We start from the raw sequence: 24627 nt of genomic DNA, 5'->3' as shown, positions 1-24627 counted from the left end.
CTGATAATCACCCTCGATCTGGGGCTCCACGCAAGATCTCACCCCGTGGGGTCAAAATGATCACAAGAACGGTGAGCAAAAATCCCAGAACCACACGGGGGGACCTAGTGAATGACCTGCAGAGAGCTGGGACCAAAGTAACAAAGCCTACCATCAGTAACACACTACGCCGCCAGGGACTCAAATCCTGCAGTGCCAGACGTGTCCCCCTGCTTAAGCCAGTACATGTCCAGGCCCGTCTGAAGTTTGCTAGAGTGCATTTGGATGATCCAGAAGAGGATTGGGAGAATGTCATATGGTCAGATGAAACCAAAATAGAACTTTTTGGTAAAAACTCAACTCGTCGTGTTTGGAGGACAACGAATGCTGAGTTGCATCCAAAGAACACCATACCTACTGTGAAGCATGGGGGTGGAAACATCATGCTTTGGGGCTGTTTTTCTGCAAAGGGACCAGGACGACTGATCCGTGTAAAGGAAAGAATGAATGGGGCCATGTATAGTGAGATTTTGAGTGAAAACCTCCTTCCATCAGCAAGGGCATTGAAGATGAAACGTGGCTGGGTCTTTCAGCATGACAATGATCCCAAACACACCGCCCGGGCAACGAAGGAGTGGCTTCGTAAGAAGCATTTCAAGGTCCTGGAGTGGCCTAGCCAGTCTCCAGATCTCAACCCCATAGAAAATCTTTGGAGGGAATTGAAAGTCTGTGTTGCCCAGCGACAGCCCCAAAACAGCACTGCTCTAGAGGAGATCTGCATGGAGGAATGGGCCAAAATACCAGCAACAGTGTGTGAAGACCTTGTGAAGACTTACAGAAAACGTTTGACCTGTGTCATTGCCAACAAAGGATATATAACAAAGTATTGAGAAACTTTTGTTATTGACCAAATACTTATTTTCCACCATAATTTGCAAATAAATTCATTAAAAATCATACAATGTGATTTTCTGGATTTATTTTTCTCATTTTGTCTGTCATAGTTGACGTGTACCTATGATGAAAATTACAGGCCTCTCATCTTTTTAAGTGGGAGAACTTGCACAATTGGTGGCTGACTAAATACTTTTTTCCCCCACTGTATTTACATGGAAGTTAAAAGGCAAGTGCAATGTATTTACATGGTAGGTAGAGATTTGTTTTAAAGTGCTTACAACATTCTCAAAGTCATGTCTGTCCTTTTATCAATTAATACATGTTGTGGATTTAGATAGGTCTATGCTACTTATCATGCCCAGGGATTTCAGGCTTCATTGTCTGCTATGTGAGTGTAAATAAACTTAAACTTTTAACTGTTGTGTTGGTTTTAGCAGAGTTAATACAACGTGTGGTAGAGGAGTAAAGTCAGCATTGCTAAATGGCTCCTATTGGCCCTGATCAAAAGGTCTTGCACTAAATAGGGAATAGGGTGCCATTTGGGACGCAAGCCATGTTTGAGGTAAGAGACTGAGTGGCGAGACGGACCTCTTCCTCTCCTCAGGGTCGGCAGGAATGGCTTTGTGGAGCGGCACCAGCTCCCTCTCGTGGGAGATGACCAGCTTGGCGTTCACCTGGACGCCCGAGATCCTGAACGTGGGACCTTTCACTTTCCCTCTTCTGCCCCCTGGTGGCGAGGCAGAGGTTTAATATTGGTGACCAGCGGCACTATAACAACACAACCTGCTCCAACCTGCTCTTGAGCAACTTGAGTGGATTTCAACATTGTTTGAAATAGCAGTAGAGTGAGGAGGATGAATGGGTGGACAGATAGGGATGGCTGGATAGATAGAGACACACAGAGAGACAGACCGACACAGAGACAGACACACAGACAGTGAAAAGTACCTGATGTCTTCTCTGGTCTGCAGGGGTTCTCCCTGAGGGTCTTCAGGCAGCCGTTGTGAACAGTCTCCGCCAGGCGCTTCAGGTCGTACTCAGACTTATCCACCAGCTCGGCATCGCGGGCGATAGCGTCCAATCTGAAGGAGACACACGTTTATTAGTCAGGCGGCATGTTGAGAAGAGTTGTCAAATTCAACGTTTTCTCCTCTCCAAGGCAATGTTTCACTGTTTCTACCTTTCAAGTGGTCCACCAAACTTCTTGTAGCTCTTGATAAATCTATGTAGAAAAAAGAAAGACAAAAAGAGTTGTGAGGTACAGTCTAGGCAACAGGACATTAGTGCATTTTCTACACTGCTCAAAAAAATAAAGGGAACACTTAAACAACACATCCTAGATCTGAATGAATGAAATAATCTTATTAAATACTTTTTTCTTTACATAGTTGAATGTGCTGACAACAAAATCACACAAAAATTATAAATGGAAATCAAATGTATCAACCCATGGAGGTCTGGATTTGGAGTCACCCTCAAAATTAAAGTGTAAAACCACACTACAGGCTGATCCAACTTTGATGTAATGTCCTTAAAACAAGTCAAAATGAGGCTCAGTAGTGTGTGTGGCCTCCACGTGCCTGTATGACCTCCCTACAACGCCTGGGCATGCTCCTGATGAGGTGGCGGATGGTCTCCTGAGGGATCTCCTCCCACACCTGGACTAAAGCATCCGCCAACTCCTGGACAGTCTGTGGTGCAACGTGGCGTTGGTGGATGGAGCGAGACATGATGTCCCAGATGTGCTCAATTGGATTCAGGTCTGGGGAACGGGCGGGCCAGTCCATAGCATCAATGCCTTCCTCTTGCAGGAACTGCTGACACACTCCAGCCACATGAGGTCTAGCATTGTCTTGCATTAGGAGGAACCCAGGGCCAACTGCACCAGCATATGGTCTCACAAGGGGTCTGAGGATCTCATCTCGGTACCTAATGGCAGTCAGGCTACCTCTGGCGAGCACATGGAGGGCTGTGCGGCCCCCCAAAGAAATGCCACCCCACACCATGACTGACCCACCGCCAAACCGGTCATGCTGGAGGATGTTGCAGGCAGCAGAACGTTCTCCACGGCGTCTCCAGACTCTGTCACGTCTGTCACATGTGCTCAGTGTGAACCTGCTTTCATCTGTGAAGAGCACAGGGCGCCAGTGGCGAATTTGCCAATCTTGGTGTTCTCTGGCAAATGCCAAACGTCCTGCACGGTGTTGGGCTGTAAGCACAACCCCCACCTGTAGACGTCGGGCCCTCATACCACCCTCATGGAGTCTGTTTCTGACCGTTTGAGCAGACACATGCACATTTGTGGCCTGCTGGAGGTCATTTTGCAGGGCTCTGGCAGTGCTCCTCCTGCTCCTCCTTGCACAAAGGCGGAGGTAGCGGTCCTGCTGCTGGGTTGTTGCCCTCCTACGGCCTCCTCCACGTCTCCTGATGTACTGGCCTGTCTCCTGGTAGCGCCTCCATGCTCTGGACACTACACTGACAGACACAGCAAACCTTCTTGCCACAGCTCGCATTGATGTGCCATCCTGGATGAGCTGCACTACCTGAGCCACTTGTGTGGGTTGTAGACTCCGTCTCATGCTACCACTAGAGTGAAAGCACCGCCAGCATTCAAAAGTGACCAAAACATCAGCCAGGAAGCAGAGGAACTGAGAAGTGGTCTGTGGTCACCACCTGCAGAACCACTTCTTTATTGGGGGTGTCTTGCTAATTGCCTATAATTTCCACCAGTTGTCTATTCCATTTGCACAACAGCATGTGAAATTTATTGTCAATCAGTGTTGCTTCCTAGTGGACAGTTTGATTTCACAGAAGTGTGATTGACTTGGAGTTACATTGTGTTGTTTAAGTGTTCCCTTTACTTTTTTGAGCAGTGTACATCTCCAAATGAAATCTAATGGGAAAACTTTTTCAGGGACATATTCCCACAGGATAGAAGACATTTAACAACATCACGGGTGTGTCCCAAATGGCACCCTATTCCCATTTAGTGCTATAAAGGGAAAAGGGTGCCATTTGAGATGCATCCCATATATAGTGATTACCTTCGTATCTCAGTGTCGCTGAAGCCCTTGATGTTTTCTCGTGGAATGGTCCGAGGTCGTCCTCGTTTCTTGGGCCTCTTGCGATCCGAGGCGGAGTCGCTGTCGGAGCCTGAGTATTGCCTGTTTCTGCTCCGTCGGCTATCATTGCCGTTAAAGCTGATCTGGATCCATAAAACAAACAAAAATGAATTATTATAATATATATTTTTAACAGTTTTATATACACTACCGGTCAAAATTTTAAGAACACCTACTCATTCAAGGGTTTTTCTTTATTTTTACTATTTTCTACATTGTAGAATAATAGTGAAGACATCAAAACTATGAAATAACATATGGAATCATGTAGTAACCAAACAAGTGTTAAACAAATCAAAATATATGTTATATTTGAGATTCTTCAAATAGCCACCCTTTGCCTTGATGACAGCTTTGCACACTCTTGGCATTCTCTCAACCAGCTTCACCTGGAATGCTTTTTCAACAGTCTTGGAGTTCCCACATATGCTGAGCACTTGTTGGCTGCTTTTCCTTCACTCTGCGGTCCAATTCATCCCAAACCATCTCAATTTGGTTGAGGTCATGGGATTGTAGCACTCCATTACTCTCCTTCTTAGTAAAATAGCCCTTACACAGCCTGGAGGTGTGCCTTGAATTCTAAATAAATCACAGACAGTGTCACCAGCAAAGCAACCCCACACCATAACACCTCCTCCTCCATGCTTTACAGTGGGAAATACACATCTGGAGATCATCCGTTCACCCACACCGCGTCTCACAAAGACACGGCGGTTGGAACCAAAAATCTCAAATTTGGACTCCAGACCAAAGGACACATTTCCACCGGTCTAATGTCCATTGCTCGTGTTTCTTGGCCCAAGCAAGTCTCTTCTTATTGGTGTCCGTTAGTAGTGGTTTCTTTGCAGCAATTTGACCATGAAGGCCTGATTCACACAGTCTCCTCTGAACAGTTGATGTTGAGATGTGTCTGTTACTTGAACTCTGTGAAGCATTTATTTGGGCTGCAATTTCTGAGGCTGGTAACTCTAATGAACTTATCCTCTGCAGCAGAGGTAACTCTGGGTCTTCCTTTCCTGTGGCGGTCCTCATGAGAGCAAGTTTCATCATAGCGCTTGATGTTTTTTGCGACTGCACTTAAAGAAACTTTCAAAGTTCTTGAAATTTTCCGTATTGACTGACTTTCATCGCTTAAAGTAATGGAGTCGTTTCTCTTTGCTTATTTGAGTTGTTCTTGAAATAATATGGATTGGTCTTTTCCCAAATAGGGCTATCTTCTGTATACCCCAGCCTCACAACTGATTCGCTCAAACACATTTAGAAATTCCACAAATTAACTTTTAAGAAGGCACACCTGTTAAATTAAATGCATTCCAGGTGACTACCTCATGAAGTTGGTTGAGAGAATGCCAAATGTGCAAAGCTGTTATCAAGGCAAAGGGTGGCTACTTTGAAGAATCTCAAATATAAAAATATATTCTGATTTGTTTAACACTTTTTTGGTTACTAAATGATTCCATATGTGTTATTTCATTGTTTTGATGTCTTCACTATTATTCTACAATGTAGAAAATAGTAAAAAATAAAAACCCTTGAATGTGTAGGTGTTCTAAAACTTTTGACCGGTAGTGTATATATATATATTTTTGTATTACCATTCAGGAAAACATTTATCAGTTCACTCATAAGAAAAAAAAAGCTATTTTTCAAAACATCCAACCGTGTTTTCTCCCTGAGGGTTTCAATTGGGCCACCCTGTTACACTCACATCATCCACTAACATCGGCAACTGACTGGGATGAGACCGTTTGGCACAACTTATTAATTCAGAAGGCAAAAATGCTAGATACATTGACCTTAGAATATATTGACCTCAGAAAAAACTATTTTAATCAATTGAAAAACCCAATCTCTGCATTGAAGAGAACTGACGTGTGTGTGAGTGACTATCTCAATTGGTCTTTCTGTGATTCCTCACATCCTATCTCCTAGTGACCTTCTCAACTGTATTGGATAAGAAGGTACACGGTCTCTCCCCTCGCTAACCTGTTTGGCACAGTTCCTCATGCGTGGCAGCAGGTAGATCTCCTCCAGCTCCTTCTGCCTCTCCTCCTCCTCCATCTGCCACCGCTGCGCCTCGGGGATGATGTCGTCCCAGCCCCGATGGTGGCGCTCAGAGTCCATGACGATCTCCTCCTCCTCCATCATGGAAAAGTTGGCCACCTGGCAGTGAGGGGTCAAGGTTAGGTCACAGAGGGTCAGCGGATGAATTATTATTTTCTAAACACTCAATGGAGAATCTCCATAAAACTACACTGAGTGTACAAAACATTAGGAACACCTTCCTAATATTGAGTTGCACCCCCTTTTGCACTCAGAACAGCTTCAATTCATTGGGGCGTGGACTCTACAAGGTGTCGAAAGCGTTCCATAGGGATGTTCCAATGCTTCCCACAGTTCTGTCAAGTTGGATGGATGTCGGGCCATTGTTGATACACACGTGAAACTGTTGAGCATGAAAAACCCAGCAGCGTTGCAGTTCAAACTGGTGTGCCTGGAATTTACTACCATACCCTGTTCAAAGGCACTTGAATCTTTTGTCTTGACCATTCACCCTCTGAATGGCACACATACACAATCATGTCTCAATTGTCTCAAGGCTTAAAAATCCTTCTTTAACCTGTCTCCTCCCCTTCATCTATACTGGTTTAAGTGAATTTAACAAGTGACATAAATTTGGGATCACAGCTTTCACCTGGATTTACCTGGTTAGTCTATGTCATGGAAAGTTCCTAATGTTCTGTACAATCAGTGTATATTTTTTGTCCAGTACTAGACTTAAATCAGCGTCCAGGAATCTGGTCCTCAAACACTGTTGAACTTATTCTTCTTGTCATTCTCACTAGTGGTTATTTTGAAGGTTTTACTTGCGATTAACGTGATACACTGTATACCTTGAATTGTGAGAGAAGCTCCTCTCCCACAGTGGAGGGGCCGGGGTCATTCTCTCTGGTCTCGGCTCTCTTCAGGATATCATCGATGTCCATATCCTGCCAGACGGAAACCAAACACTCAGTTTATGAAAAATGAAATCAACCTTATCGATCCGCAGCGGGGAAATTGGATTTGTCACCTTCATCAGACACACAAATGGAATATCATGGTATTGTGTTAGTGCTATCATGACAATTCTAATTTACGATGAGGTGTGTGACAAACCTGAGGCTCCTGCTCCTCCCCCTCCTGCTCTTTGAAGAGCTCCTCAGCACCAAACTTCAAAATGGCCGACAGTTCCTCCTTGTTGAACGGAGTGGCACTGCAAGTGATGGAAGTTCTAAATGAGTATACAGAAAACCTTGCAGGTGTGTGCATGATAATGTGAACACCTCAAAAGGATGGTATGTGTATTTGTAAGTAAGTATCTAAGGCAGGGTTCTCCAACCATGTTCCTGGAGAGCTACCTTCCTGTAGGTTTTCGCTCCAATCCCAGTTGTAACTAATCTGATTAATCTTATCAGCCAGCTAATTATTAGAATCAGGTGCGCTATATTAGGGTTGGAGCGAAAACCTCGCCAGGAACAGGGTTGGAGAGCCCTGATCTAGAGGGTATAGGGTGTTTGTTTGCGAGAGAGACTATAAGCACACTGAGAAAGTGTGTGTTTTTTTATGTAGTTGAGAGTAAGATTCTTCATGGTGGCAGGTGTCTGGTGTAACTGGCTGTAAGCACCTAGAGGTTTGAGAGAGTGTGTGTGTGTGCTTTCGTGTGTGTGTATTTGCGTGTTTGTGTATGTCCTAGTTTGTGTTTCAAGTTTCATTAGTCATATGTACGGGATACATGAGTATGTCAGTATGGGTGTGTGCGTGAGTGAGTGCATGTGTGCTAAGGCACGGACAATCAGAGCACGTGGTCAGTGCAGTTCAAGTGTTCAGCAGTCTGATGGCTTGTAGATAGAAACTGTCTCTGAGCCTGTTGGTATCAGACCTCATGCTCCGAGAACGTCTGCTCAAAGGTGAGTGAGTGAACAGCTCGTGGCTGGGGTATGTGGGGTCCTTGATGAAGCTGCAAGCCTTCCCCAGGCACCGTTTTGAGTAGATGTCCTGGATGGGTGGGAGCACGGTCCCAGTGATGTACTGGGCAGTCTTCACCATCCGCTCGAGGGCCTTGCGGTGGTGGACAGAGCAATTCCCGTACCAGGCCGTGATGCAACCGGTCAGGACGCTCTCGATGGTGCAGCGGTAATATTTGGAGAGGACCCGGGGTGGAATGCCTCTTGACAAGAGTGGTGGTGTTGTTGGTCCATGACAAATCCTCGGTGATGTGGATGCAGAGGACCTTAAACCTGCTGACTCGCTCTACTGCAGTCCTGTTGATGTGGATTGGGGCATGTTCCCTCCTGTGCTTCCTGAAGTCAACAATCAACTCCTTTGTTTTGCTGATGTTGAGGGAGAGGTTGTTGTCCTGGCACCACAATGCCAGTGTATGTATTTGTGTAAGCACCTAGGTTTCACCTAGGTTTGAGAGAGAGTGAGTGTCATTAGTGTTTGCATGTGTGTGTATTTGCGTGAATGTGTGTGTGTGTGTGTACCTGGAGGGAGCGGTGCCGGTGTGGAGGACGGTCTTTCCCGTGGTGTCCATCCTCTGGATGACCAGGTGGTCCAGCACCATCTTCTTCTTGGCCCGCTCAATGATCTCCTCCTCCACCGAGCTCTTGGTCACCAGGCGGTAGATGTTCACCTGAGAGACACACAGCAATGTTTTTTGTTGTGTTGTTACCTACCTTGTGCTGCATCACGCTATCTGCTGCTGCATCGCACCCCCCCGCCACCCCACTCTCCTTTGGAACTTTGAATCTCTGACTATGAAAAGCCAACTGACGTTGAATCTTGCAGTGTTGAAGTGTTGTGCCCTCCACAGCAATTATGGTTATTATCCAACCTTGTTGGTCAACTACGAACGTTAGAACGTCTTGAAAAACAACCTGGCCTTAATTGCCACATGTACTCTTAAATCTATACCAGGTACAGCCAGAAGAGGACTCTGGCCACCCCTTTCGTAGCCACTGTGCTTCTGCATCTGCATTGCTTGCTCTTTGGGGTTACAGGCTGGGTATCTGTGGAGCACATTGTAACAAATACTGATGTAAAAAGGGCTTCATAAAATAAATGTGATTGATTGATTGGATGAAGTTATATCTACAGCGCTGTAATGCTCCTCATTGGTGTATTTGAGATGTGCCCAAGACAACGTTTAATTGAACGATTGTTTAATGCACGATTGTTTAGGATATAGGTTTAATATGAAAAATCCTAGGAGATTCACACCTCTAATCCACCTCTAGATAATGCAATCAAATTCTAGATATTTGATTGCAAATTACCAATAGGACATAGCCTTACAAAACTTTATTCAATACAACTTGGACTCATATGACCATGTATGTTGGTCTGTATTGCCTGCTGTCAATTGGCTAACAATAAAGTTTGACCTTTTTTTTTTTTGTAATTTAGCAGACTTACAGTTAGTGAGTGCATACATTATTATTATTTGTAAAAAAAAATAATCATACCCCCCGTGGGAATCAAACCCACAACCCTGGCGTTGCAAACGCCATGCTCTACCAACTGAGCTACATCCCTGCCGGCTATTCCCTCCCCTATCCTGGACGACGCTGGGCCAATTGTGCGCCGCCCCATGGGTCTCCCGGTCGCGGCCGACTACGACAGAGCCTGGATTCGAACCAGGATCTCTAGTGGCACAGCTAGCACTGCGATGCAGTGCCTTAGACCACTGCGCCACTCGGGAGGCCTTAAACTTGACAAAGTGTGTTGTGCAAAAACATTCACGTGGTAAATTACCAATTACCAATAGCACATAGCTTTAACCCTATCAGTCCAGAGACCCCCAAAAAAATTGGCTTTTCATTTATCTGACTTTCATTTATCTGCATGTCCAGCCCTTAAATTTAGCCTCACAATTAAGTGTTTTACCATTTTCTTTTCAGGACAACCAGGGCTACAAGTAGAACATAAAACAATTTGACAAAAAATAAAGTTCTGCCAAAAACCTGATAAAAATGAATCTATATGAATGCTGTAAGTACAGAAATGGTTTGTGCACTGGGAAATGAATATCCAACTGGTCAGTGACAACTGCATGGTGCTTGGGACAGCAACACTGATCTTTTTACAGTATTATACACTTTGTCCTGGGATTTCCTATGATCTTCTATGTAGACGAACCCCTTACCTTCGAACGACTCTTGTGTAGCTTGTGAGCGTCATAGAGCACATGTGCGTGTTTGTGAGAGCCTCAGCGTTTCATAGACAGCTTTAAATAGTTTGCAGCTCAGAAATGTTTGTAAAAAAGACCCAGCCCCGGGCCCCTTCGGGATCTGCCCTTGTCTCACAAACACCGCTCTAGCTCAGCCCCCGTTAATCACACAGACTAATGGTTGATGTCTACGGGGATGCAGAAATAGACGAATCCAATGGTACAACCCAGAAGTTTGTAGCTAAACACACACTGTTTAAATGGAGTTAGAAGTCCAAAACGTGCCGGCATTTTGGTGGGACTCATTGGGTTAAAAACTATATTCATCGATGCCATGCATTTTGGTTTGTATAAACTACTTTGTCATGGGTAACAATAAAACTTGACTGAAAGTCAACTTGAACTTGAAAAGGTGATTGGTTGCACACCTGTCTCTTCTGGCCAATCCTGTGGGCTCTGGCCTGGGCCTGCAGGTCATTCTGGGGGTTCCAGTCCGAGTCGAAGATGATCACCGTGTCTGCCGATGCCAGGTTGATGCCCAGGCCGCCCGCCCGCGTCGACAACAGGAAGCAGAAATCCTGGGGAGAGGAAGTAAGATGTAATGAAGTGCGGCGTAATTATGGTTAATTCCATAGGTTTCCAATTCTATATTCACCACATCAGTGAACTTGATTGGATTATTGAGTTAAATTAGCACGGTTGGGGTCAAGTCAGTATTCAATTGCGTCAATTCAGGAAGTGAAAACTGGATTGATCCCAACCCTGGCTGTTAGAGCAATAGTAGATATCTATGGGGCATTCCCCACTTACCTCAGAGCCCTCAGCGTTGAAATGGTCCAGCGCTTGTTTCCTCATCTCTCCCTTGATGGAGCCATCCAATCTCTAAAAATACATATTTAGAGTCCTCGTCTCAGAAACAGTTACAGCAAATTCCCTTAATTTTTTTTTAATTGAAAGAGTTTTTGTATTTTGCTTATCTTTAGGGGGTCAAGTATGTTAAAACTTAACAAGCCTAAGTACTGTGCTTAGATAATAACTCGGATGAATCCTGACTAGGATTACTGTTTTTGGTAAGCCATGGTTCCTTTTGCCAATAGAAGATCTGCGCAATAAAATTATGTAGAGAATACAGACAGGTCTTCAGGTAGCAATAAGCCTACACAGCGCTTAAACCCACAACCCCGAAATACCTATAACGAGGGAAGCCTGTATGTGGGAAGGATACGGGGATGGGACTCTCTCAATCCATCTTTCCATGATTCCTCCCATCCTATCTCCTCACTGCCTTCTCAACCGTATTGGAGGTCCCTCCCCTCTAACCTTCATTTCCAATGTGTTTTGAGATGGAGGCAAGGAGAGAGGAAGCCAGGAATCAAGGAAAGACTAACGAGAAAGAGCCTGGGAATGTGGGTTGGGAGTGAGTGAGCTGCTGACCTGGAACAGGAACTGGCGGCTCTTCAGGTACTCGGCCAGGATGTCCAGCATCCGGACCATCTGGGAGAAGATAAGCACGCGGTGGCCCCGCCCCCGTAGACGCACCAGCAGCTTGTCCAGCAACACCAGCTTCCCACTGCTCCGGATCAGGTGCTGCAGTGGGAGAGGGGGATAGAGGAGGGAGAGAGAGAGACAGAGACATAGAGGAAGATAATAGTGTTAATCTACGCTGGACACAAAGCTGTGAAGGGAGCCCAGCAATGTAATCATAATAAAACACTGCTAGGTTTAACTCTGGAAAGAATTCTGCGTACACAGTATGTATTTTCTTAATCACAGCATTTTGGGACAAAACTCATATTTCTAGGTCACAATTAACATCAAAGTGGCCAATACAAGGATAACTATAGTGTCAATAGAGTAAACAAGTATTTGAAACAACAAAATTGGTGGCATGATATAAAACAAGAGTAATACCACCAACAGGTGTTGCCAAAACATTCATTGTGTGATTAAAGCAGAAACACGTGTTCCAAAAACAGAAACTGTTTCAAGCATGGCAATTCTTTAAGGTTGAGGTTTACACAACTAAGTCTTAGGTCTACGATGCTTTTCAGGCATTTTATCTTATTTGGAATAAAATATTAATTAAAATGTCTCCACCGAGCATACATTCTCATCCAGGACTAGGCTTAATCTGCGTCTGGGAAACTGGCCCACAGAGTTACTGTACGTTAATTTCCCCCCTCTCTTCCTCCTAAATCCAGATCTCCCTAATAAAAAGAGGTCGTCTGGCCTCAACGGCACTTCCTGTATAAATAAATGTTAAATAACTCACCTGTAAGGCCTCTTGTTTGGTGTTGAACTCGTTGTCCTCGGGGGGCTTAATAAGGTAGCAGTGGTTGCAGCACTTCTTCAGCTCCATCATGATGTTGAGGAAGCCCGACGTGCTGCCCTTGGTGCCTTTGCTCAGGGCCTTATAGTTCCTCGTCAGGATCCACCTGTTTGACCAAACAAAGGGATAGTAGTTTGTGAATAAAATAATTACCCAATTACATCATGATTCTGCAACAGAAAGTCAAGAAAAATAAAGTTTGGACTACCATTTTGGACTACCATTTGCAATGCTTTTAAATGTATTTACATTTCTTAAATCTGGATTAACTGATTTAGAAAAGGAGCACTCCAAACTAACTTTCAACTAATCTGGGTTTAGTTTATACCCTCACTTAGACTAGATCTAATTTTCACCCAGATTAATTAAAGTCTAGGGCTATTTTAAACCATGTTTGAAAAATAAAATGTTCAAAAGGTTGAGATAAAAAAATATGTTGTCCAAAACTAGGCTTAATCTCTGTCCGGGATAAGAAAACCAATCAATTTCCGCCATATACCCCTTTACAAGGGATATTGAGGTGAGGTGGCTGTCTGGTTTATTTACAGAACGGTGAAGTACACCTTCGATATCTAGCTGTTCGTTCTGCAACATTGCACACTCCCGAAGAAGCCCCCAAAGTCCCAGAGAAATTAAAGGGGTGTGTGAAGGGCGACAGGTAGCCTAGCGGTTAAGAGTGTTGGGCCAGTAACCGAAAAATGGCTGGTTCAAATCTCTGAGGTGAAAAATCTGTCGATGTGCCCTTGAGCAAGGCACTTAACAGTAATTGCTCCTGTAAGTCGCTCTGGATAAAATTGTCCGCCCCCCAGCCTAGCTGCCGACAGTAAAACTGAAGGTTGCTAGTGCAACAGGGAGCCTAGGGGAGCAGGTAGACTGCGAATGACTCAAGCACCTCGAACTGTACAGCCAGAAAGCTGCGGAGGGCCTCAAACCTGGAGCTGCAGCACTCAGAGGGATGCAAACAGGCGCAGAGATGCAAAAAGTTGCAGGGAGAGAGAGAGCGAAAGAGAGAGTGGGCGCCCCTTCTCTCTCTCTCTCTCCGCCTGCCCCCTTCTCTCTCTCTCTCTGCCTGCCCCCCTTCTCTCTCTCTGCCTGTCCCCCCTCTCTCTCTCTCTGCCTGCCCCCCCTTCTCTCTCTCTGCCTGTCCCACCTCTCTCTCTCTCTCTCCGCCTGCCCCCCCTTCTCTCTCTCTCTCTCCGCCTGCCCCCCCTTCTCTCTCTCTTTGCCTGTCCCCCCTCTCTCTCTCCACCTGCCTCCCTGCTCACTCTCAGCCCGTTTACATCCCTGGATAAACAGTGAGAAAGTTGTAAAAACAAAACGACATCTACTACACTTGTAAAATATGTGCAAGTATATACAGTACCAGTCAAAAGTTTGGAGACACCTACTCATTTAAGGGTTTTTCTTTATGTTTACTATTTTCTACATTGTATAATAATAGTGAAGACATCAAAACTATGAAATAACACATGGAATGATGTAGTAACCAAAAAAGTGTTAAACAAATACACATTTGAGATTCTTCAAATAGCCACCCTTTGCCTTGACGACAGCTTTGCACACGCTTGGCATTCTCTCAACCAGTTCATGAGGAATGCTTTTCCAACAGCCTTGAAGGTGTTCCCACATATGCTGAGCACTTGTTGGCTGCTTTTCCTTCACTCTGCGGTCCAACTCATCCCAAACCATCTCAATTGGGTTGAGGTCGGGTGATTTCGGAGGCCAGGTCATCTGATGCAGCACTCCATCACTCTCCTTCTTGGTAAAATAGCCATTACACAGCCTGGAGGTGTGTTTTGGTCATTGTCCTGTTGAAAAACAAATGATAGTCCCACTAAGTGCAAACCAAATGGGATGGCGTATCGCTGCAGAATGCTGTGGTAGCCATGCTGGTTAAGGTTGCCTTGAATTCTAAATAAATCACTGACACGGTCACCAGCAAAGCACCCCCACACCATCACACCTCCTCTATGCTTAACGGTGCGAACCACACGTGCAGAGATCATCCGTTCACCTACTCTGCGTCTCACAAAGACATGGCAGTTGGAACCAAAAATCTCAAATTTGGACTCATCAGACCAAAGGACAGATTTCCACCAGTCTAATGTCAATTGCTCTTGTTTCTTGGCCCAAGCAAGTCTCTTCTTCTTATTGGTGTCCTTTGGTAGTAGTTTCTTTGCAGCAATTCAACCATGAAGGCCTGATTCACACAGTCTCCTCTGAACAGTTGATGTTGAGATTTGTCTGTTACTTGAACTCTGTGAAGCATTTATTTGGGCTGCAATTTCTGAGGCTGGTAACTCTTATTAACTTATCCTCTGCAGCAGAGGTAACTCTGGGTCTTCCTTTTCTGTGGCGGGCCTCATATGAGCCAGTTTCATGATAGCGCTTGATGGTTTTTGCGACAGAAATTTCCCGAATTGACTGACGTTCATGTCTTAAAGTAATGATGGACTGTCGTTTCTCTTTGCTTATTTGAGCTGTTCATGCCATAATATGGACTAGGTATTTTACCAAATAGGGCTATCTTCTGTATACCACCCCTACCTTGTCACAACACAACTGATGGCAAATTTGAAAGATTCATTGTTATGTTAGGTATTTGTTTAATTTAAATGTTTCTCTTTATAATGATGATTGGGACCTGTTAGTGGCAGTAGCGGTGCGTGGGTAAAATCACTGGGGAAACCTGTTAATTCATATGCCTTGCGACCATGATATATAGGCCTAAAGGCTGAGACAATAAGAAGACACAGTGGCAGAATAAATTCAACCACACCATTGTTTTATCACAAAACCAGATAGCAACCTCTGTCCAGTGAAGTCCACAAAGCATATTGCATGTACAGTAATAGACAGTTACATGACCTACAGCATGGTTAATGTTTCCGACATTTTCGGACCACTAAACAACTATTCCAGCACCCTTTCAACTTCATCATCAAATCACCTCTGTTTAGTCTAATAACTAAAAGATACCAAAAACAATTTAGTCCAATCAACATAAGCAAAATATGATGTGGCTATCCATGGTTCGGATTTCTGTGCGTGTGCAAGTAGATAAACATGTTGACAAAACTTGTAGTGAAACGCCAATGCCATCCTCCTCTCTTTCATGTTGACGAAAAGGTCCATCAATGTCATACAGTATACGCTTACATTTTTTGTTGTCCTAGGCTACTTGGCTAAAATGCTTGCTCGCTAGCCTAACTTTGATTCATGGGCAATGTTAGCTAGTTAACATTAGCCTTCTACATCTAGCTACATTTTGAACTTCCATCCTCTCAGGTCAGGGGCACAACAAAGTATGAATTAATTGTTGGATCAGAATCGCTGTTATAATCATTGGCCAGTACGGAAAATTAAGTCAAACCACGTCCAAATCCCTATCTCTATCCATGGCTAATTTAGGAAAGGGCCAATTTGAGCTAGCTGACTAGCTAGCCACCGGAGGACAACAACAACAAGATGCAACAATTCAAGTTTTTCTGTCAATGACGTATGCTCTCAATGGGATTTCACAGGAGTGACGCCAAATCCAAGCTGTCTTCCCTTGACACTTTTTTTGGTGCGCCAGGACCATTCACAGTTGAGCTTGCTCAGTTTAGCTCAATGCTGATTGGCTACATTTTGTATACTTTTTTTGTCAAGGGTCGCCAGATGCTCGTTGGCTTCCCTTGCCTTCAATGCTACGGGCAGCAACATGTCATATTCGTTTGGACCAGACAGCATCAGATAGATGGCCTACACCTAGAGAGACAGAGGGGCGCTGTTTTGCTCGTTATATGCTTTCTCCTGTGAGATACATTCAGCCTCAACGAATTGAAGGAAAATTATGAAACACAGAGAGACAAAAGATAAATAATTTTCTGTTGTTAAATTTTTTTCTTGGTCCATTTTTGGGGGAAGCCTGGCATCCATCAATACACGCCACTGGTTAGTGGGTGTGTTAACGCAATTTCGCTTAAACATTTTAACGTTTACGTTCACACCCCTAACGTTAAGTATCCAATATGACGTAATAGTAGTGCCATTTCTGAATGAGTAGTATCCATCTTTTCTAGGGATAAGTACTGTCTGTTCTTACTTGTAGTATTGTTTCTGGATGGCGCTCATCTCCACTCGGAGGATCTGCTCCACTTTAGCAGGAAGAGACTTCTCCACATCCTTCTTGACTCTACGCAGCAGAAAGGGCTCCAGCTCCTTGTGTAGACTGGTGTAGCCAGAGTCCCTGCCCTTCCCATGCTCCTCCTCAAATATCTCCCACGAGTGGAACCTGAACAGACACATACACGAAGAGACACAGGGATACACACGGGCATGAGCGCAGAGAGACACACACACACACAGAGACACAGATGCACACACACACGCAGGCAGAGACAAGTACACACACAGGCAGAAGACCCGACATCAGCACTGCTCTCTGAGGACCGAAAGCCCCAGAACAAGGACGGAACATATTTCAACTAGGACAGTACCTTGATTCCCAGCCACCACATGAAATTATATAGGACAGTTAGTCTTAACACACACACACACCCCACCCACCCCCCCAACACACACACTGGTGAGGTAGCTAGGTGACCTACTTGTCAGGCATGATGAAGTGCAGCAGGGACCAGAGCTCTTTGAGCGAGTTCTGAAGCGGTGTGCCCGTGATGAGGAGCCTGTGGTTGGACTTGAAGTCCATCATGGTCTTGTATAGCAGCGAGTCATCATTCTTCAGCCGGTGGGCCTCATCCACGCCGATGAAGGCCCACGGCACGTTGCCCAGGAATCCCTGGATAGCGGACAAAAAAGTGTTAACTATACAATGTGGTGCCAATGGCTCATTGGGTTAGTTAGAGCCAGCTTGCTGGCGAAACCAGGGTTGTGAGTTTGATTCCCGCATGGGCAACATACTGTCACAATATTGACAGTAAGTCACTTGGGTACAGTCAGTGCATTTGACTATGTATGTCATTTATACTAAATAAAGATGCCAGAATTCGCAATTAACAACAGCTCAGGATTATTGCGTACATGATTTATTGATGAATGACGTTTATTGTCCTTCAAGAGGAATTTATTTCCACAGCTCACAAGTTACATACAAAGATGCAAGAAATTGCTGCTGCTTCTGGCTTACCTTATCTTTGAGGAGAATTTCATATGTTGTAAGCAGAATGTTTAACTTAAGTCTCTTGTTCTGAACGTGCATCCATTCATGCGTTCGGATCTAAAAACCAAAAGGATTTTGCAATTAAATGGAGTCTCAACTCAAGATAAGTCAAGGACGGGGTCAAAAATTTAATTTAAAAAACCACACTTCATTTTCTCATGTCAAATTCAGCTTAAACCAATAACAGAGAACATATGAAGACAAAATAAACCATAATATGCTAAACGCAGTAAGGACAATTAATCTACACTGAACAAAAATATAAACGCAACATGTAAATTGTTGGTTCCATGGTTCATGAGCTGAAATAAAAGATCCCAGAAATGTTCCATACGCACAAAAAGCTTATTTCTCAAAAATTGTGTGTACACATTTGTTTACATCCCTGTTAGTGAGCATTTCTCCATTGCCAAGATAATTCATCACATCACATCACATGTGTGGCATATTAAGGTGCAATTGTGCAGGGGACAATAAAAGGCACCTCTAAAATGTGCAGTTTTGTCACACAACACAATGCCACAGATGTCTCAAGTTTTGAAGGAGCGTGCAATTGGCATGCTGACAGCAGAAATGTCCACAAGAGCTGTTGCCAGAGAACGGAATGTTCATTTCTCTACCATAAGCCGCCTCCAACGTTGTTTTAGAGAATTTGGCAGTACGTCCAATCGGCCTCACAACCGCAGACCACGTGTAACCACGTCAGCCCAGGAACTCCACATCCGGCTTCATCACCTTAGGGATAGTCTGAGACCAGCCACCCAGACAGCTGATGAAACTGTGGGTTTGCACAACCGAAGAATTTCTGCACAAACTGTCGGAAACAGTGTCGGGGAAGCTCATCTGCAAGCTCGTCGTCTTCACCAGGGTCTTGACCTGACTGGAGTTCGGCATCGTAACAGACTTCAGTGGGCAAATGCTCACCTTCGATGGCCACTGGCACACTGGAGAAGTGTGCTATTCACGGCTGAATCCCGGTTTCAACTGTACCGGGCAGATGGCAGACAGCGTGTATGGTGTCGTTTGGGTGAGCTGTTTGCTGATGTCAGTGTTGTGAACAGAAGTGCCCCATAGTGGCGGTGGGGTTATGGTATGGGCAGGCATAAGCTACGGACAACGAACACAATGCCATTTTATCGATGGCAATTTGAATGCACAGAGATACCGTGACGAGATCCTGAAGCCCATTGTCGTGCCATTGATCCGCCGCCATCACATCATGTTTCAGCATGATAAGGAGTCCCGTGTAGCTCAGTTGGTAGAGCATGGCGCTTGCAACGCCAGGGTTGTGGGTTCGATTCCCACGGGGGGCATGTAAGAAAAATATATGTATGCATTCACTAACTAAGTCGCTCTGGATAAGAGCGTCTGCTAAATGACTAAAATGTAAATGTAAATAATGCACGACCCAATGTCGCAAGAATCTGTACACAATACCTGGAAGCTGAAAATGTCCCAGTTCTTCCATAGCCTGCATACTCAGATATGTCACCCATTGACGATGTTTGGGATGCTCTGGATCGATGTGTACAGCGCATTCGGAAAGTACTCTTCCTAAAGCTGGCCGCCCGGCCAAACTGAGCAATCGGGGGAGAAGGGCCTTGGCCAGGGAGGTGACCAAGAACCCAATGGTCACTGACAGAGCTCCAGAGTTCCTCTCTGGAGATGGGAAAAACCTCCACAAGGACAACCATCTCTGCAGCACACCACTAATCAGGCCTTTATGGTAGAGTACCCAGACGGAAGCCACTCCTCAGTAAAAGGCACAAGACAGCCCGCAGATCTGCAGAAAAGAATGGGAGAAACTCGCCAAATACAGGTGCGCCAAGCTTGTATCATCATAACCAAGAAGACTCGAGGCTGTAATCACTGCCAAAGGTGCTTCAACAAAGTACGGAGTAAAGGGTCTGAATACTTATGTAAATGTAATATTTCTGTTTATTTTTTATTAAGTTGCAAAAATGTATATAAATCTGTTTTTCCTTTGTCATTATGGGGTATTGTGTGTAGATTGATGAGGGAAAAAAATGATTTAATCCATTTTAGAATAAGGCGGTAACGTAACAAAATGTGGAAAAAGTCAAGGGATCTGAATACTTTCCGAATGCACTGTACGACCGCGTATTCCAGTTCCCGCCAATATTCAGCAACTTCGCACAGCCATTGAAGAGCAGTGGGTCAACATTCCACAGGCCACAATCAACAGCCTGATCAACTCTATTCGAAGATGTGTCACGTTGCATGAGGCAAATGGTGGTCACACCAGATACTGACTGGTTTTCTGATCCACGCCCCTACCTTTTTATTAAGGTATCTGAGACCAACAGATGCATATCTGTATTCCCAGTCATGTGAAATCCATAGATTTGGGCCCAATGAATTTATACTGAACAAAAATATAAAACACAATATGCAACAATTTCTACGATTTTACTTAGTTAACAGTTCATATAAGGAAATCAGTCAATTGAAATAAATTCATTACATCGGTTGGTCACAGATCCTTGTGACAATGGGCTGTGCATTATGCTGAAACATGAGGTGATTGCGGCAGATGAATGGCACGACAATGGGCCTCAGGGTATCTTCACGTTATCTCTGTGTTGTCCGTAGCTTATGCCTGCCCATACCGTAACCTCACAGCCACTATGGGGCACTTCTGCTCACAACACTGACATCAGCAAATCGCTCACCCACACGACACCATACAACGCTGTCTGCCATCTGCCCGGTACAGTTGAAACTGGGATTCAGCAGAAGAGCACACATCTCCAGCGTGCCAGTGGCCATCGAAGGTGAGCATTTGCCCACTGAAGTCGGATACGATGTCGAACTGCAGTCAGGTCAAGACCCTGGTGAAGACAACGAGCCTGCAGATGAGCTTCCCTGAGACGCTTTCTGACAGTTTGTGCAGAAATTCTTTGGTTGTGCAAACCCACAGTTTCATCAGCTGTCCGGGTGGTTACACGTGGTCTGCGGTTGTGAGGCCAGTTGGACATACTACCAAATTCTCTAAAACAACGTTGGAGGCGGCTTATGGTAGAGAAATGCTCATTCAATACTCTGGCAACAGCTCTGGTGGACATTCCTGCAGTCAGCATGCCGACTGCACGCGCCCTCAAAACCTGAGACATCTGTGGCATTGTGTTGTGACAAAGCTGCACATTTTAGAGGGGCCTTTTATTGTCCACAGCACAAGATGCACCTGTGTAATGATCATGCTGTTTAATTAGCTTCTTGATATGCCACACGTCAGGTGGATCGATTATCTTGGCAAAGGAGAAATGCTTGCTAACAGGTATGTAAACAAATTTGTGCACAACATTTGAGAGACAAAAGGTTTTTGTGCATATGGACAATTTCTGGGCTCTTATTTCAGCTCATGAAACATGGGACCAACACTTTACATGTTGCGTTTATATTTTTGTTCAGTGTATTCATTTCAATTGACTGATTTACTTTATGAACTGTAACTCAGTAAAATATTTTAAATTGTTGGATGTTGCGTTTTTATATTTGTTCAATGTATATTCGAATTTAAAGCAAAGTGTTATACAACAATGTTTTGTGAGCGCAGGCTCTAAAAGAAGGACGAACTTCTTAAAAGAGACCATTATCATCCTCTCATCAGTTTTGAGTTATTGTATGCATCCCAAATGGCATCCTGTTCGCTATATAGTGCACTACTTTTGACCAGAGCCATACGGGACCTGGTTAAAAGTAGTGCACTATAAAGCTGAAAATAATGCCATTTGGGATGCATCTATTGATGATGGTGTATCGACACCCATAGAATCAGAATACTGTATATCTATCATATCCATCCCTACAGCCATAACCTACCATGCCCCGGCTGCTGATGTCACCCAGGTAGACCACAACGTTCATGAGGGGGGCCCACAGGTGGATCTCCCTCTGCCAGGAGACTAGCGTGGACAGGGGCACCACCAGCAGGAAGGGTCCGTACAGCTGGTGGTCGTGGAACAGGTAGTTGAGGAACGAGATGGTCTGGATTGTCTTGCCCAGGCCCATCTCGTCAGCCAAGATACAACTGTTCCCCCTGGGGAAAGAGGAGAGGAAGGTGAGAGAAGTATTGGGGGCACCGACGGGATTATGAAAAACAGTACTTTGTTAAATATATATACAGTGCATTCGGAAAGTATTCAGACACCTCGACTTTTTCCACATTTTGTTACGGTACAGCCTTTTCTAAAATGGTTAAAAATCTCATCAATCTACACACAATAACCCATAATGACAAAGCGAAAAAACAGTTTTTTTGAAATCTTTGCAATTTGATAAAAAATAAAAATCAGAAATACTTATTTACCACCACAAAACGATGCAGCCACTAAGATTGCACTCAATGAGCTGTATAAGGCCATAAGTAAACAGGAAAATGCTCATCCAGAAGCAGTGCTCCTAGTGGCCGGGGACTTAAATGCAGGGAAACTTAAATCCGTTCTAACTAATTTGTACCAGCATGTTAAATGTGCAACCAGAGAAAAAAAAAAAAAACTCTAGACCACCTTTACTCCACACACAGAGTCGCATACAAAGCTCTCCCTCGCCCTCCATTTGGCAAATCTGACCAGCAAAAACTAAAGCAGGAAGCACCAATGACTCGGTTAATAAGGAAGTGGTCAGATGACGCAGATGCTAAGCTACAGGACTGTTTTGCTAGCACAGACTGGAATATGTTCCGGGATTCTTCCGATAGCATTGAGGAGTACACCACATCAGTCACTGGCTTCATCAATAAGTGCATCGATGACGTCGTCCACACAGTGACCGTACGTACATATCCCAGCCAGAAGGGTAGAGATGCCGCTTTCAATGAGCGGGACTCTAAACCGGACGCTTATAAGAAATCCCGCTATGCCCTCAGACGAACCATCAAACAGGCAAAGTGTCAATACAGGACTAAGATTGAATCGTACTACACCGGCTCTGACACTCGTCGCATGTGCCAGGGCTTGAAAACTATTACAGACTACAAAGGGAAGCACAGCCGCGAGCTGCCCAGTGACACAAGACTTCCAGACGAGATAAATCACTTCTATGCTCGCTTCGAAGCAAGCAACACTGAAGCATGCATCAGCTGTTCCGGATTACTATGTGATCAAGCTCTCTGTAGCCGATGTGAGTAAGACTTTTAAGCAGGTCAACATTCACAAGGCCGCAGGGCCAGACGGATTACCATGACGTGTACTCCGAGCATGCGCTGACCAACTGGCAAGTGTCTTCACTGACATTATCAACATGTCCCTGACTGAGTCTGTAATACCAACATGTTTCAAGCAGACCACCATAGTCCCTGTGCCCAAGAACACTAAGATAACCTGACTAAATGACTACCGACCCGTAGCACTCATGTCTGTAGCCATGAAGTGCTTTAAAAGGCTGGTCATGGCTCATATCAACACCATTATCCCAGAAACCCTAGACCCACTCCAATTTTCATACTGCCCCAACAGATCCACAGATGATGCAATCTCTATTGCACTACACACTGCCCTTTCCCACCTGGACAAGAGGAAAACCTAAGTGAGAATGCTATTCATTGACTACAGCTCAGCATTCACACCATAGTGCCCTCAAAGCTCATCACCAAGCTAAGGACCCTGGGACTAAACACCTTCCTCTCCAACTGGATCCTGGACTTCCTGACGGGCCGCCCCCAGGTGGTAAAGGTAGGTAACAACACATCTGCCTCACTGATCCTCAACACGGGGGCCCCTCAGGGGTGCGTGCTCAGTCCCCTCCTGTAGTCCAACATCATCATTAAGTTTCCGACGACACAACAGTGGTAGGCCTGATCACCGACAATGATGAGACAGCCTATAGGGAGGAGGTCAGAGACCTTGCCATGTGGTGCCAGGATAACAACCTCTCCCTCAACGTGATCAAGACAAAGGAGATTATTGTGGACTACAGGACAAAAAAAGTGAACTGAGCACGCCCCCATTCTCATCGACAGGGCTGTAGCGGAACAGGTTGAGAGCTTCAAGTTCCTTGGTGTCCACATCACCAATAAACTATCATGGTCCAAACACATTAAGACAGTCGTGTAGAGGGCACGACAAAGCCTATTCCCCCTGAAAAGATTTGGCATGGGTCCTCAGATCCTCAAAATGTTATGTTATACAGCTGCACCATCGAGAGCATCCTGACTTGTTGCATCACCGCCTGGCATGGCAACTGCTCAGCCTCCGACCGCAAGGCACTACAGAGGGTAGTGCGTACGGCCCAGTACATCACTGGGGCCAAGCTTCCTGCCATCCAGGACCTCTATACCAGGCGGTGTCAGAGGAAGGCCGTAAAAATTATCAAAGACTTCAGCCACCCTAGTCATAGACTGTTCTCTCTGCTATCGCACGGCAAGCGGTACCGGAGCGCCAAGTCTAGGTCCAAAAGGCTTCTTAACAGCTTCTACCCCAAGCCATAAGACTCCTGAACAGCTAATCATGGCTAACCGGACTACATGCATTGCCCCCCACCCCCTCTTTTACGCTGCTGCTACTCTGTTTATTATTTATGCATAGTCACTTTAACTTTACCCACATGTACATATTACCTCAATTACCTCGACTAACCGGTGCCCCGCACATTGACTCTGTAGCGGTAGCCCCTGTATATAACATCCCTACTGTTATTTTATTTTACTGCTGCTCTTTAATTATTTGCTATTTATTTTTTTCTTAACCTGCACTGTTGGTTAAGGGCTTGTAAGGACGCATTAGACTAATGTCTACAACTGTTGTATTCGGCGCATGTGGCCATTTTATTGTTGATTTTATTTTTCTTATTTACATAAGTATTCAGACATTTTGGTATGAGACTAAGTTCAGCTCAGGTGCATCCTGTTTCCATTGATCATCCTTGAGATGTTTCTACAACTTGATTGGAGTCCACCTGTGTTAAA

At 44.8% G+C, this 24627-nt stretch overlaps 1 protein-coding gene across 4 annotated transcripts in view; it reads right to left on the bottom strand.

Moving 5' to 3' along the window:
* Window positions 1-24627, bottom strand: part of LOC311100232 (chromodomain-helicase-DNA-binding protein 1-like) — a 109110-nt gene that overhangs the window by 23209 nt on the left and 61274 nt on the right. For all 4 annotated transcript variants that reach the window (XM_084141053.1, XM_084141056.1, XM_084141054.1 and 1 more), the window contains exons 12-27: window positions 21546-21762; window positions 17670-17759; window positions 17131-17321; window positions 16626-16814; window positions 12482-12644; window positions 11644-11796; window positions 11020-11091; window positions 10638-10787; window positions 8525-8673; window positions 7158-7254; window positions 6893-6988; window positions 5985-6161; window positions 3921-4081; window positions 2057-2098; window positions 1825-1958; window positions 1465-1603 (exon numbers count right to left, since the gene is read on the bottom strand). In XM_084141053.1, the coding sequence (XP_083997179.1) occupies window positions 1465-1603; window positions 1825-1958; window positions 2057-2098; window positions 3921-4081; window positions 5985-6161; window positions 6893-6988; window positions 7158-7254; window positions 8525-8673; window positions 10638-10787; window positions 11020-11091; window positions 11644-11796; window positions 12482-12644; window positions 16626-16814; window positions 17131-17321; window positions 17670-17759; window positions 21546-21762 (2220 nt within the window). The remainder of the gene's footprint in view (window positions 1-1464; window positions 1604-1824; window positions 1959-2056; window positions 2099-3920; window positions 4082-5984; window positions 6162-6892; window positions 6989-7157; window positions 7255-8524; window positions 8674-10637; window positions 10788-11019; window positions 11092-11643; window positions 11797-12481; window positions 12645-16625; window positions 16815-17130; window positions 17322-17669; window positions 17760-21545; window positions 21763-24627) is intronic.

This window comes from Coregonus lavaretus, assembly GCF_964263955.1.
Source record: "Coregonus lavaretus genome assembly, chromosome: 24".
In the NCBI taxonomy this organism is placed as follows: Eukaryota; Metazoa; Chordata; class Actinopteri; order Salmoniformes; family Salmonidae; genus Coregonus; species Coregonus lavaretus.
The sequence above is the reverse complement of the archived record's forward strand: the minus strand, read 5'-3'. Positions and strand labels throughout refer to the sequence as shown.